Genomic DNA, 12,810 nt, shown 5'->3' on the forward strand with positions numbered 1-12,810 from the left:
CTACACAACGCGGTCGACGGTCGACCGTTTCTGTATGTGTAAAATTAACACGACGCTATTTATACGTCAAAGCGCGCCAGGTTGATCGATAGTTCGCGGACTGGAAGGGTCCAACGAGAAATTGAACCGCGCCTTTGTTATTGGCGGAGAGAAGCCAACCTCCTTCAGACAAATCGAAAATCCGACGTTAATTAGCGATCTCCAATTGTTCCCTACGTTTAATTTCAATTCGCGGCTTTGTCCTGTTCTTTCTCGATAACATTGACTATTCCAATTTATCGGCCGCAATACCAATTGCTTTCTATCTATTTTTCAGCGATCTTGTCTGCACCAAATTCGCAGTTACGGTACACTAAATTTTGTTTACTAGTCGTTATTTTTAATTGTTAAGTTTTAAAAAAACCATTAGATAAATTGACGGATAGCACGCACGGATCACATGTTGATGAGTTATCAAAAAAATCATTATCTGGCACAGCGATATGTTACAAACGTAAAATATAGTTTATAGAAAGTGTCCAAAGGCATCTTAATAAGCGCACATCGACAATGCGATCGTTTTCGACGTAAACCTCGATTTCACAATAATTTTAACGAACCTTTTTACGTCCTCGATAATTCTGGGATCAAAACACAATTATATAATTTCATCAATTCTTTCTAAAGTTCATAAATAACGTACGAACGCGTAAAGTCTGCTCCAGACTCCAGATACTTCGTTCATTGAAATTCATAACGCTCGATCCTATATACCGTGCGCGGCGACATAAGTGAAAAGAATTTTCATGTCATTTCTCGCGGATTATCGGCGCTTCGATTTTCGGAATTCGCGATTTTATACATCGATCACAGATTCTTGGCGGTTTGGGTAAGATGCGATCGTATATTTACCAACCACTTCCATATATCCTTATAGATGGTGGCCGAGCGCGATTGTCCTCGATCTATCATCTTTACCATCGCGCTCTCCGTCACATGCAGCATCCGCGAGAATCCTGTTCCGCGTCGTTTCCTTCAATCGACCTTATCGGTCACGAACGTTTCCTTCCTTCGCGAAAACACTATTAAATATGCACCAAAAACTAATCTCCCTAAATCCACCCACGTCGAGCGATCGCTCGCATATGATCGTGACTGACGTATTCTATCGTCGCACGACGCTCACAGGAACCGGAAACACGACGACCGATCGCGAGAACAATCGCGAATCCACGCAATAAAGCAAACGTCGGGAACGTCGAGCGTCGGGATGAGGAAACGTGCGTCCTACGTGCGACGGAGCGGGAAGGACTTTCGTCCAGGACGGGTTCGATGCGCGCACTGGAGATGAGAGAGAACCTAGGGAGCAACCCGGCGGAAGAGAGAGGGAGGCTTCGATGTTGGACGAGAGCGAGAGAGAAAGTCGGAGAGAGATAGCGCATCGACCCACCAAGTGGAGAAAAGGAGAGCGAGGGCGGCCAAACGGCGCAAGCTTAAGCTCGGCTACCGGGCTTCGAAATACGCATATATATATCGCCTGCCCGCCCGCGCGCTCATGTACATACACTGTGTACGCAATCGTTAACTGTTCATATCCTAAGTTTATATCCTACGTTGCGTATATCCTATAAGTAGCGTATTAAAAGTATTGAAATTGCTTTTATCGAGAACAAAAATCCGGTCTATCGTGTAATTGTGTGCTTCGAATTCACGCACTTTGCGCTCCGATACGAGCTAAACTTAAATCTTTGATATTCCGATCAAACTTTGTAATTCTAACAAAGATAAGGATTCTCGATAAAAGAAATCGTGTGCCGAAAGATATATTCTCGATAATACCGTAACTCCAATTTCAATTGCCTTCGATCTTTTTATATCAATCGCAATACGTTTTTCTAACGGTACCTCTGCCATATATATACATATCGAAGAAACAGATAAACCGTTTTCTAACTCTGCCTCAAATACGTTAGTTTGCAGCTGAATAATGCGGATATCGCAAACAATATAGATATAAGCAGACTAACACGGATTATTCCAAGATTAAGACATATTCATATTACATTCGCGGCCATATAGCGCGAGACTTGGGGTGTCCGGGGGGATTCAATCGACTATGCAGATTCATCTCACTGCAGTCACGACAGTGTCCTCTCATATATGGAATATCGCACAATCCTCTTATCGGCGTCGCGCTCGATACTTCCTGCTCACTCGTGCAGGATCGCGTGCGACACGCGAATCTACTCTAGCGCGAATCCGATGCGTCGATTACGGTTTAGCGGTTTAGCCGAAACGTGCCGTCTTTTACACGCTAAGCTGCGCGCGGACTTTTCGGATGCCCGCAGGAGACGGATCAGGGTCAAGGTTGTCTTTTCAGAACGGTGGAAGTAAAATCGGTAGGCGGTGACGTAATTTACGACCGTTTCGACGCCCCCGCATTTCACCCTCGACATTACTTATCGACTGCCGTAGCCCCGAAGTTACTAAAATCAGAATCGTACCGTTCACCCACCCACTTTGAAACCCGAGAGATGGAAAACGCGGAAGCATCTTGAATTTATGATGGGATCTTATACGCATACGAAGAGGAGCAAAAAAGAAAGTCAGCGACAGCTGGATTTCGTCAGAATAATAATGACGAACGTGGATGAATACGGCGCGCGCGTATTGGTGATGTACCTTTTCAATAGATTTTTTCTACATGGTTATTGCGCCGAAAGCTAAATTCTCGGAATATTCTCACGCCCTTTCAACGCAGTCAAATTCAGCAAAATAGGTATTTCGTTATTAATAACAAGCTGTTCTATATATTCTGAATTTCGAATTTTCTGACAAAGTCGAGGATATTTGAAGAAATCTTCGATAAAATCTTATTTGATTTCACGAACCTTGCTGAACAATTCAATTGTTAAAATACTATAATATTTGAGTGTATATATCTCAAATATTCATTTCACGATCATCGGTGCGTTATGTAAAAACGCGTTGAGCGCAAAGTTAAAAATCTAGATTAAAAATGTTTGAAATAACTCACTTTTAAATATTCATCTCACAATCTCGTGAATAGTTTGTTAATAAAGATTGAAACTGGGTTTTTAAAATTAGATTCGGAATTTAATTGCGCATTTCTGACCGATTTTGTTATCGACTTCGTGTAGTTATTTTTTTAGAATCGCTTAAAAACGCGTGCGGTTTTCTTTAAACCAAATGTGATTTTTTAAAACGCTTATAAAACGCATGCCGCTCTTTTAAACCACGTGCGTTTTCTTTAAAACCGAGTACAATTTTTAAGCGATTCTAAAAACAAAAACCACACAAAGTCGACAAATTCGGCCCAAATGCACAACTGAATCCCAGCTCTGGTTTAAATGTACATTTAAAGAGCGTTCTACAAATATACTTCTTATTGATTCGTTCAATAAGTTAATGATAGACACGAAATTAAATATTTAATTAGGAATATTTCTGATGGTGATTTCACAGATATTTTTGTATTTTTGTACCGATATTTTTATCTCGAACCGTCTGGTTCAGTAAAAAAACGCGAAATTCCAGTTGATATTAGAAAATATTTTCATTATTAATAAGGAAATGATAATGTTATGTTAATATAAAATCGTCACTCACCGATATCGCCGTTAATTTGCTTGGTTTGCTCCTTGTCTGCAGCCTCACTCACAACAGTCTTTGTATTCTCCTCCACTAAAAACACACATATACGATTTCTGCATTAATTACCGTGTAACCTAAAGCTAAAGAAAAAGATCTTGCAATGCGCCAAGTATAAAAATTAACATTTCGTGAGCAAATTTAATGACATAAAAATCTATGTATTATATTAAATGACTATATATATTAAATGATCAAAAATAAGCATGGAAAAATTGTATATTTTTATAATTAAAAGTGTCGTTTTTGACATTTTTACTTTCGCTAACATATCTAAATTAATATACCTAAATAGTTATCAGATATAAAAATTTATATATGTAAATTTTGCTTGTGATTCTCATTAATATAATTAAGATTACGTAAATACTCACGTAACACATATTTCAAATATAATGCAAAAATTATGCAGGTTTGTTATTATTCAAATTTATAGACCGATACTAATCAGTGCAGTTTCTCTGGAGAGAAAAACTGCACTCTACTTCATATAGTGTCCTCTATGGAGAGTGGTATGTATCACAAAAGCAAAAGATTATTAATAACTCTACGATGATGTACAACTTTTTAATTATTTATATCTGCAATTATCCGGTTTTTTTTTAAGTCAAAACATTTTTCACAAACAAGAATTGCTTCATAAAATATATTTAATGCAACGCGTGTTACCATAATATCAGCAGGCAACTGCAATCGCGATAATACCAACCGCCACGTATGCATAACTTAATATGTTTCACAGAGCGACAATAATTAAAATTTTATTATACACAGTATATTTACATATGTGTGTCAAGTTAAAACAATCCGAATAAATCGTCTTTTTAAATTGTACCTAATGACAATAATTGCTTGAAATTTACATATGGGAGCAAATTTTTATTTTAATGTCCAATGAAAAATTTGATTTGCAATAATGTTAACAGTAAAAATTTATAAAACATTATCAAAATTTGCAATAAGGATATGTGTACGGATCGTATACGAATCATAGTTTGCAGCACATGAAAAAATCGCGAAAATATCAGTGCCAAAATAAAGGAAAGTGACACTGCAACGAACAGGGCAATAAAACGCCGAAAGAAACTCGTTGCATTTTATTTTTTATAACATATATATATATATATATATATATATATATATCCTTTTGCTACCTGATTCGCTTGCGACAGGCCAGAACGCTTAGAATATTTCGCGAGCTACGTAAGAAATATTTTTCTCAGTAAAGAAAGAAAGATAATAGAATTCAATAATCTCGAATAGAATACAAAATACTTAAAAAGTGCGTAAATTATTTCGAATCAATGGAACAGGCACGAAAAAGTGCAACCTAATTTATCTCAGTTTTAGAAATATTAATCGTCGATCAAGATAAAACATTAAGAATTAGAGAAAAATAAAAATAAAAATAAAAGTCGATTTATATATACAGACGTAGCATAAACTTTCTGAGAAAAGGTGCATCAGGTAATATCTTTCAAGATATATGTATATAAATCTGAAATATTTATCTATTACGATCAATCGTTGCGTGCACCGATAAAGTCACAAGCTGACTCAGATGGACTCTTCAATCGACTGGCTATTCAATATATTTACTAAGAATTTATCTATCGGGAAGATATCGCTGGACAACCAACTCATAGCTTTTTCAAAACCGAAAATGTATTAAAACGCACGACCAAATGTTGCTCAATAATCGTATATGTTGCAAGTAAACATTCTACCGTAGTAATTATATCGACTGTATCTCGTTTAACACATGTTAAATAAAAACTGGATAAAATCGCAAGTCGAAAGTTCAGTCGAAAGTTGTTTGCACCTTCTAAACGCGCCGTTCATTTGCACTTATTTGAGAGCAATCTGTGCCAACATCCGCTTTCCCCGAGAAATGACTTTTACAGAATTGAAAAAATTAAATTAAGGTTGATATTTCTAAATGCGTAAAATAGTGGATTAAATCAGCTGTTTTAATGATCCCTACGTCCGCGTCGCCAAGTACTCGTCATAACACGACTCGTCACATCACGTTTTATCGTTCTTGAGCGCGAACCATGTAAAATATTACAGGACAAATTTGAGATATTGCCGCATGGAATATTATTTCTGCTTCCGCATGTATTTGAAATTAAATTTAGTGTCAGTATTTAATAAATCCAAACTTATTATGATTTATAATTAACGATTGAAGATTACAATTACAAAAATAACTTCTTTCTTTTTAAGAAATAATAATAAAAAAAAATCATATTGAGAATCAAAATCCTACATCCTCCTCTTTACATAATGATATACTGCCTGTTTGCATAACTATTTACATAAGTGACATATCGAACTGCTCAGGGGGGCCTTCGATTAACAAAGTATAAAACTACATTGTCGTAACTCTGTCTAAATGTCAAATCTGACTCCATGAAAATATTTTAGCATATTTTAGCATTCTGCTTAACTTCGACCGAAGCTTTCGAGACGCGAGAAAACGCGCTCCCGGGGAGTCGCGGCATCTCGCTACACACCTGTCCGGCATGCAAGAGCGCTCCTTCGCCTTCGTGCCACTTGTTGCATGGCCATACGCTCGACGCATTCGTATTTAAATGAAACGGCTCGGCGAAAACTGGAGCGCGCGCGCGCGGGGCGCCGTTTTGAGAGCGGTCCTACGTACCAGGGCGGCCGGACGGGTCCTCGTCCCTCGGGGCCCCCGATTCCGGGATGGTCGGCGGCTGTTGCCCGGACGCGGCACCGGTCACCGTGTCCGCCACTACCGCGGAGTCGCGCGTTTCGGCCATTTTCAGGTTAACTCCCGCGCGCCGTTGTCAAATCCGCACGGTACGGGACACGAGGCACACGGCACGGCGCGGCGCAACGCGACGCGGCGGCCACTTACCTCGTCGGCTCGCCGCGCATTCGAGAACTCGGGCCTCTTTTTCGAAACTTGCACGCACGGCCAGGCGCCCCGCCAGGCCCGCGATACTGGTGACACGCCGACGTCACGCGAGATGGCGGCAGCGTCCGGCTACTACTCCGGCTGCTCCGGCAGCCGGCTCCGCGTCCGTTCGACATCTCGCGGAGATATATTCGAACGCGAACGGCGCGGGCGTCGCGGGCGATGCCCTGCTGCCGGCCCCGCGTTCCCGCGTACCGATTACGATCGAATATGACGGAGCCGCGACCCGCGACGACGAATTCGATTCCGACGGCCCCGACGCGCCGACGTACCGACATATATCGCGCGATCACAGATTAGTCGCGCACGAAATTATTCTGGCACGGGTAGCGTAATGTAAGCTGTCGAATTTCCGAGCGCCCGCTTCCGCCATTTTTACGCCGTTGCCGTTTGGCGTTCCCGACGCGATGCGATAGACGCCGGTTACGAGTATCGAAATGCGTATCGAGTCGCGTTCCCGCGAGCTGCTTTACACATCAAAATGATCGCCGTCACTCAATCCGGCGCTTCCGATACTTATTTGCACGCAAAACTCACCTTGACCGGTAGAAAGATGCCGACGAAGGCGGAGCGTCGAGAGACACGTACAAGTTTCGTTTCGACCGCGCGAACTGCCACGAAGTTGGCGCGGATTGCGCGGATGCCGCGGATTGACGACGCGATGCCGTTCCTTCTAGAAGCGCATTTGAAAATTTCGAGCATGCATTATCGCACGATAATGAATCAAATATACGTATGAATTGTCATTTACAGTCGATCGCTATGAAAAAGAAAATCGTTAGAAGTCTGCAAGCAGACCGAACAATAGCAGATTTTAATAATTTGAGGATATTAGATGCAACTTCACTTGGGAATCTTTACGATACCCCAAACTGCGCGCGATACATCACGCTATTTTACGTCATATATTACGTCACATCATGCTATATATTTCATGATCACGCATCATATCGCGAAAATAGTACATAATTTTCATGACGTCTCGTAAAACGACAGTTTTGCCAAGTAAACTCCATGCCATGCGATCGTAATGTTATACTCGTACGATTACTCTTCGATAAATTAATCGATGTCAATGAGTTAATGGAATGCTATTTATGCAAAATGACGTGCGACAAATATACATTGCAAAAAAAAACGCAAAAAATGTGCAATAATACGAGAAATAAGCGATAACGCGTAATGCAACAACGCGAGAAATATGCGATAGCCGGGATTGTCGTTTATATTCGTTTCGTCGATTATAGGGCCCGGACACAGTAAAGTTTCGACCAATCGCGTTGCTTGAATCGGGAACGTACGGCCGTACGTTAAATTCCCGAATCGAGCAGCGCGATTGGTCGAAACTTTACTGTTCGTGTTACGAAAAAGTGTGTGTCCGAGCCCTTAGGCCGGTATGTACAATTAGTCGTATGTCGCAGTCGCGTGTCAAATTTCTTTTTCGAAAAAGAAATTCTCTTATGCGAGGTCTACAATGCGAGTCGTAAAGTCGTGAGTCGTAAGAATTGACCACGCACAATCGAATTTGAGGAGAATAATCGACTGTGCGTGGTCAATTCTTACAACTCACGACTTTGCGACTCGCATTGTAGACCTAGCATTATTGGACCATCGGCTGCGTTCCGACATCAGCGACTATCATCTACGACTGATTGTAGAACCGGACTTATATAACAGAACTCGCTCGTTTCGTCATGTTCGTGAATTTATTATTAATTATTGCGACTTTAAGCTATTAATAGATATAGAAGCAATTATATAGCAATTGCTGAGTGAATATCGCTTGAAATAATAGAGAATGGCGCGAGAAAATAACGGAGGACCGTCGTGTTGAGCCTAGACGCGATGTATCACGTCGATGGTACGAACGTATGACAATTTCGTCAAATGAGAGTGAACAAAAACATAATAAAACCTGCGAAATATAATAAGGCAGAAATTAAACAAGTTCGCAACGCTATTTGATTTAAAAACCAAATATAATCAAAGTGTATCGAAGGTTTCGATACAGTAAATCAATTGTTTCTCGTATTATTGCATATTTCCTACGTTATATATAGCACGCTTTTCGGATATATCGTATATCGTGCTGGCACAGAGCTTGCAAACGTGACATGCGACATTTTGGCAGCAAAGACCAAACAGTCTTCAACGCAGATTGTCTTTTCGGTTTTCGTCATCGATATGCCATCATGTTACGTTTGTATAAGTAACGTACAAAAGCTAAATATGGTGTATTATCGATGATAATCTGTGGGGCCCGATTCTCGACGACAAACGTATGCGTAATCTCTGCTCTAACGGAAAAGCTGCAAGCTTGTTGGCTAAAAACTGTGCGACAGCCAATCACGTTGCAGCCTTTCCGTTAGAGCAGAGTTTGCGCATACGTTTCTCGTTAGAGAATCAAGATTATTTCAACATCTCGGACACGTAAGCCCCTTGCACAATGCCAGGCAACAGGCAATAGGAACAGGAAATAACCACAAAATCGTTACGTACAACCTAAAAAATTCGAATGCTATGATTGGTTGGCAATAGGCAATAGGCACATAATTTCCAACGTGACGGAAACTCTGTGTCTATTGCATGTGTCACTGTTTATTCTGCATTTATACATGATTTCTGATTTCTATTCCCTGTTGCCTGGCATTGTGCAAGGGGCTTACGCATATCCTACTCAAATATCAGTCACATGCAAAATCGTCTTTCATAATTCACATTTGGGAAGTGATTTCGTATTACTTTCTACTATTTCGACTCACCAAAATGTACGTGGATCTCGCGCATGATTTATCGTCAGGAATTCTGAATTTAATGTCGCATCTCATATACGTAAATAGTTTAGAAAGGGAATATCTCGCGAAGATGCTCATCGAGAGCAACCGTGTATAAAATATCGTGCAAATTAATTATATTACGGCAATTCAGAGTCATTTCATTGTGTTCTATATCGTTTACTCGCCAAAATATCGTACGCGACGTATCAAGATTATCGAATGCAGTTTCTTGCGTCAAATATTGCGTTAATTGCCCACGCCGCGATAATTAACCATATCGTATACTCTATCATTTTCTGCATTTCAAGTCGCGATCAGTTATATATCATTCAGATCGCAAAAGAAGCTTTCTCCCGAAGCGTACTGGAAATACCCTAGAAATGCCTAATTCTTTCAAGAATTTTCTCTTAACGTAAAAATCCGGCTGCAACGGTCATCGTACGGGGAGCCATTTTGTGTACATTTTGCATTTTATTGGAAAGTAGGCTCGCTACGTAGATCTATAGGTATAGACTCGTCACATAATTGGGCGATATTTCGAAAGTCGCCACCTGGTTGGCTCGCCGCATCGTCACCCGAGAATCGCAAGCATTTCAAATCCGTGCAGTCAACGGAACGCGCCGCGAGCCGCGAGCCGCGAGTCGCGAGTGGTCGCGAGACGCGGCACTTCGGGTTCGGAAAGTCGTACCGTATTTTTGGCAATTTCGGCTCGCCGAGGGCGAGGATCGTGCGCGAGCTATCGTCGGGAGTGCCGAGGGTAACGTCGCGCGTTCGCGAGCTCGTTCGTAGCGCCGGAGTAACCGCGGGGAGCAACGCGTATATCGTGCGAAGTCGGGAGCGTCGGGAGCTCAGGAGCAGCCCGGCCGAGGTAAGAAGTAACGCGATATCGCGAATCCGCCGCGTTCGGCGTTACGACAGTTCGGAGTCGAACTCGCCGAGTTTTACGCTCTTAACGGGCCGAAAATGAGCATCGCGATGAGCCAATTGTCATCGGGAACGCCGTATACAAAGCGTCATTCATTCGTTATTATATCAGCTAGAGGATCGCAATCGCGACCATTAGTCGCCATTAATCCTCTTTAACCGCCATTGACTCCTTACAGCAGCTCCCGTCGGCGTCTCCCGTCTGCAATTGCATTATCAATCGCAATCTGTTACGGAGCAGGAACAGGTTCCTAATTAGGCCACCTTCGTACTTGTGGCGCTTTCAAACCGCCGCGAATAGATTTCGCGCGCGCGACCGGGCCGAGACTAGTGCAGTGCGGGTGTCGCGCGTCGGCGTCGCGCGTATTAAACATCGCGATTATCCCGATCCGTACCGCCGTATACGTCCCGTCGCGCGTCGTCGTAACCGCGATCGGGCGACCGTAATTCCGATTCGATTCGCTCCGTATTTCCCTGAGAGTGGACTTCGCGCGCGAGTCGTTGTAAAGTGCGGGGAGTAAAATATGCGCGTGCCGCGTACAGGATGAAAACGTAAGGTAAGGTGGTGATATGCGTAATGCGGTGTATAATATGACGTATAATACAGTGCATTTGTTATACAATAGATTGTCAAGTGTTGCGCAACGACCGGATACTTCGCTAGATCCTTCCCCTCGAGCTCGACGTCTCGACGTCTCGACAAGGGAACCCGGAGCAAGTGATGGAAGTAAACGATTGTAGCGACGCTGGACGCATCGATCGGAGCAGTAAGCTAGGACGTCGACGCAGCCGATGCAGGGTCGTCGCCGCAACGGTAAGTGTGCTGTTTATTACGTATTCGGTATTATCGACGAAGCCGTTGTTAGCGGCTGCAGATGGCGGCATTGTAACCTCTTCGCGTCGATTCGTCTCGCAAACTCGGGATGCGATAGATGGCGTCGCCGTAACTGCTTCGCGTCGGGTATTGATTGTTTTTTTTTCCCAATTTCCCAATTAAAAACTTCAGTCGGATATCGAGCGACCGATTTAAATAATTAAAACCTAGGAAATGATTAAAGGTAATCTGTCTGGATCAGCTACAAGTTCAAATAGACGCACGAAATATGGGAAACACGATTGCTATATTAATACGCGAAATAATACATGTCGAGAGTACTTGATATAAATTACTTTTAAAATATTAATTATTTAAGTATACATTATTAATGATAGAACACGTCGGAGATTGCAAGTTGCAATAAATAAGAATCTTTATCAATCGTGACAAATTATATAAAAGAGGAAAATAAAGACGTGTGTGTGTGTGTATATATATATATATATATATATATATATATATATACACAAAGATATATAGCTTTTGTTTCAAAATGTAAAAAATTATGATTTGTGACTTATGAGAGATTTCCTTCGGGAAGTCACGCGTTCTTCACGGATCCTTTCACTATTTTAACGTCGTCCACTGGTCGATCATTCTTATCCGTCTCGACTAGTCCAATTCTTTTCACTATTGTCATGCCGGTATAAACTCTGCCTGTTAAATAAAGAGGAAGGATGAAAATATATATTATATGTATTTACATATGTAATTACATATGTGATAAACAGTTACAACAGTTACATTATAAATAGGCGCAGCTAGTTTGCTGCAACTTACCAAATATGGTATGTTTTCCATCGAGCCACTGAGTAGGTCCGAGCGTTATGAAGAACTGCGATCCGTTTGTATCTGGCCCAGAATTTGCCATTGATAATATTCCAGCGCCTGTATAAATTTCAATATCACGTAACTGAAATGCTTGCATTGAAGCAACGTTTATTATTAATCGTTTATCACAAAATTACCTGTGTGTTTTAAATCGTCGTGTATCTCGTCGTCGAAACATTCACCGTATATAGACATCCCACCTTTCCCTGTCCCAGTAGGATCTCCAGCTAAGAATGAAACCGTTAGGAATGAGATATTTTGTCAAACTTCTCTTGCGTTACGAGCATCTACTGCGTTACCTTGAATCATAAAGTCGCGGATGATCCTGTGAAACTTGGTGCCATTGTAATACCCACGTCGCGTGAGCTCGGCGAAATTTCTGCACGTGATAGGAGCATGTTTCCAGTACAACTCGAAGGTTATTTCACCCATCCTGAGAATTAGAATCGATTAGCGTTGCATGGGGAGTGAGTTTTAAGTTAGGAAACACGCGATGCACTTACGTGGTCTCAAACACAACGAAAGGGGGCTGCCAATGTTTATCCGGCACGCCGGATATATTGGCGAGGCACATTGTGGCCTGTATTTTTAGTCCTTTTGTTATGACCGGTTAAACAGCGAACTGTCAGACGCTTGTCACGTTTATTCTTCCGTTTATTTCGTAACAACTCTTTGTACGAAACCGGCAATCGCTCAAATCTCAAATGTGCGACACGCGACACGCGACACACGACCGACGCGTTAGGTTAGAAAATCTACTAACACACATATACGCGACTGGAGTACACACGTGTATGTACATACGT

The 12,810-nt window shown here is 41.8% G+C and overlaps 2 protein-coding genes across 4 annotated transcripts in view; both read right to left on the bottom strand.

Annotated features, from left to right (window-relative positions):
* Positions 1-6,623, bottom strand: part of LOC143898905 (phosphatase and actin regulator 2) — a 216,109-nt gene extending 209,486 nt beyond the window's left edge. Inside the window, exons 1-2 of one of the 3 annotated variants that reach the window (XM_077408775.1) lie at positions 6,314-6,623; positions 3,610-3,684 (exon numbers count right to left, since the gene is read on the bottom strand). In XM_077408775.1, coding sequence (XP_077264901.1) covers positions 3,610-3,684; positions 6,314-6,437 — 199 coding nt within the window. In that variant the 5' untranslated portion in view covers positions 6,438-6,623. Of the gene's footprint in view, positions 1-891; positions 1,317-3,609; positions 3,685-6,313 lie in introns of those variants that run through there. The other 2 variants (XM_077408804.1, XM_077408795.1) reach the window with 2 other exon arrangements.
* Positions 6,624-11,398: 4,775 nt separating this feature from the next.
* Cypl (peptidyl-prolyl cis-trans isomerase-like 1 Cypl) lies at positions 11,399-12,741 on the bottom strand. The gene is made up of 5 exons (XM_077409117.1): positions 12,508-12,741; positions 12,304-12,437; positions 12,142-12,231; positions 11,954-12,061; positions 11,399-11,830 (listed from the first exon to the last, which is right to left on the bottom strand). Exons 1-5 carry the CDS (start codon positions 12,576-12,578, stop codon positions 11,715-11,717), a joined length of 519 nt encoding a protein of 172 aa, XP_077265243.1. The 5' UTR covers positions 12,579-12,741; the 3' UTR covers positions 11,399-11,714.
* Between the last annotated feature and the right edge of the window lie 69 nt (positions 12,742-12,810).

The sequence above is a fragment of the Temnothorax americanus genome, unplaced genomic scaffold, assembly GCF_048541705.1.
Source record: "Temnothorax americanus isolate GAGA-0224 unplaced genomic scaffold, ASM4854170v1 Scaffold10, whole genome shotgun sequence".
NCBI classification, from domain to species: Eukaryota; Metazoa; Arthropoda; class Insecta; order Hymenoptera; family Formicidae; genus Temnothorax; species Temnothorax americanus.

Excerpts from the sequence above, each read along its gene's own strand:
- Cypl (XM_077409117.1), bottom strand. The coding sequence starts at position 12,578 with ATGTGCCTCGCCAATATATCCGGCGTGCCGGATAAACATTGGCAGCCC. Across the intron at positions 12,438-12,507 it reads TTCGTTGTGTTTGAGACCAC|GATGGGTGAAATAACCTTCG; the intron begins GTAAGTGCATCG and ends TCTAATTCTCAG. Across the intron at positions 12,232-12,303 it reads CCGCGACTTTATGATTCAAG|CTGGAGATCCTACTGGGACA; the intron begins GTAACGCAGTAG and ends TTTCATTCTTAG.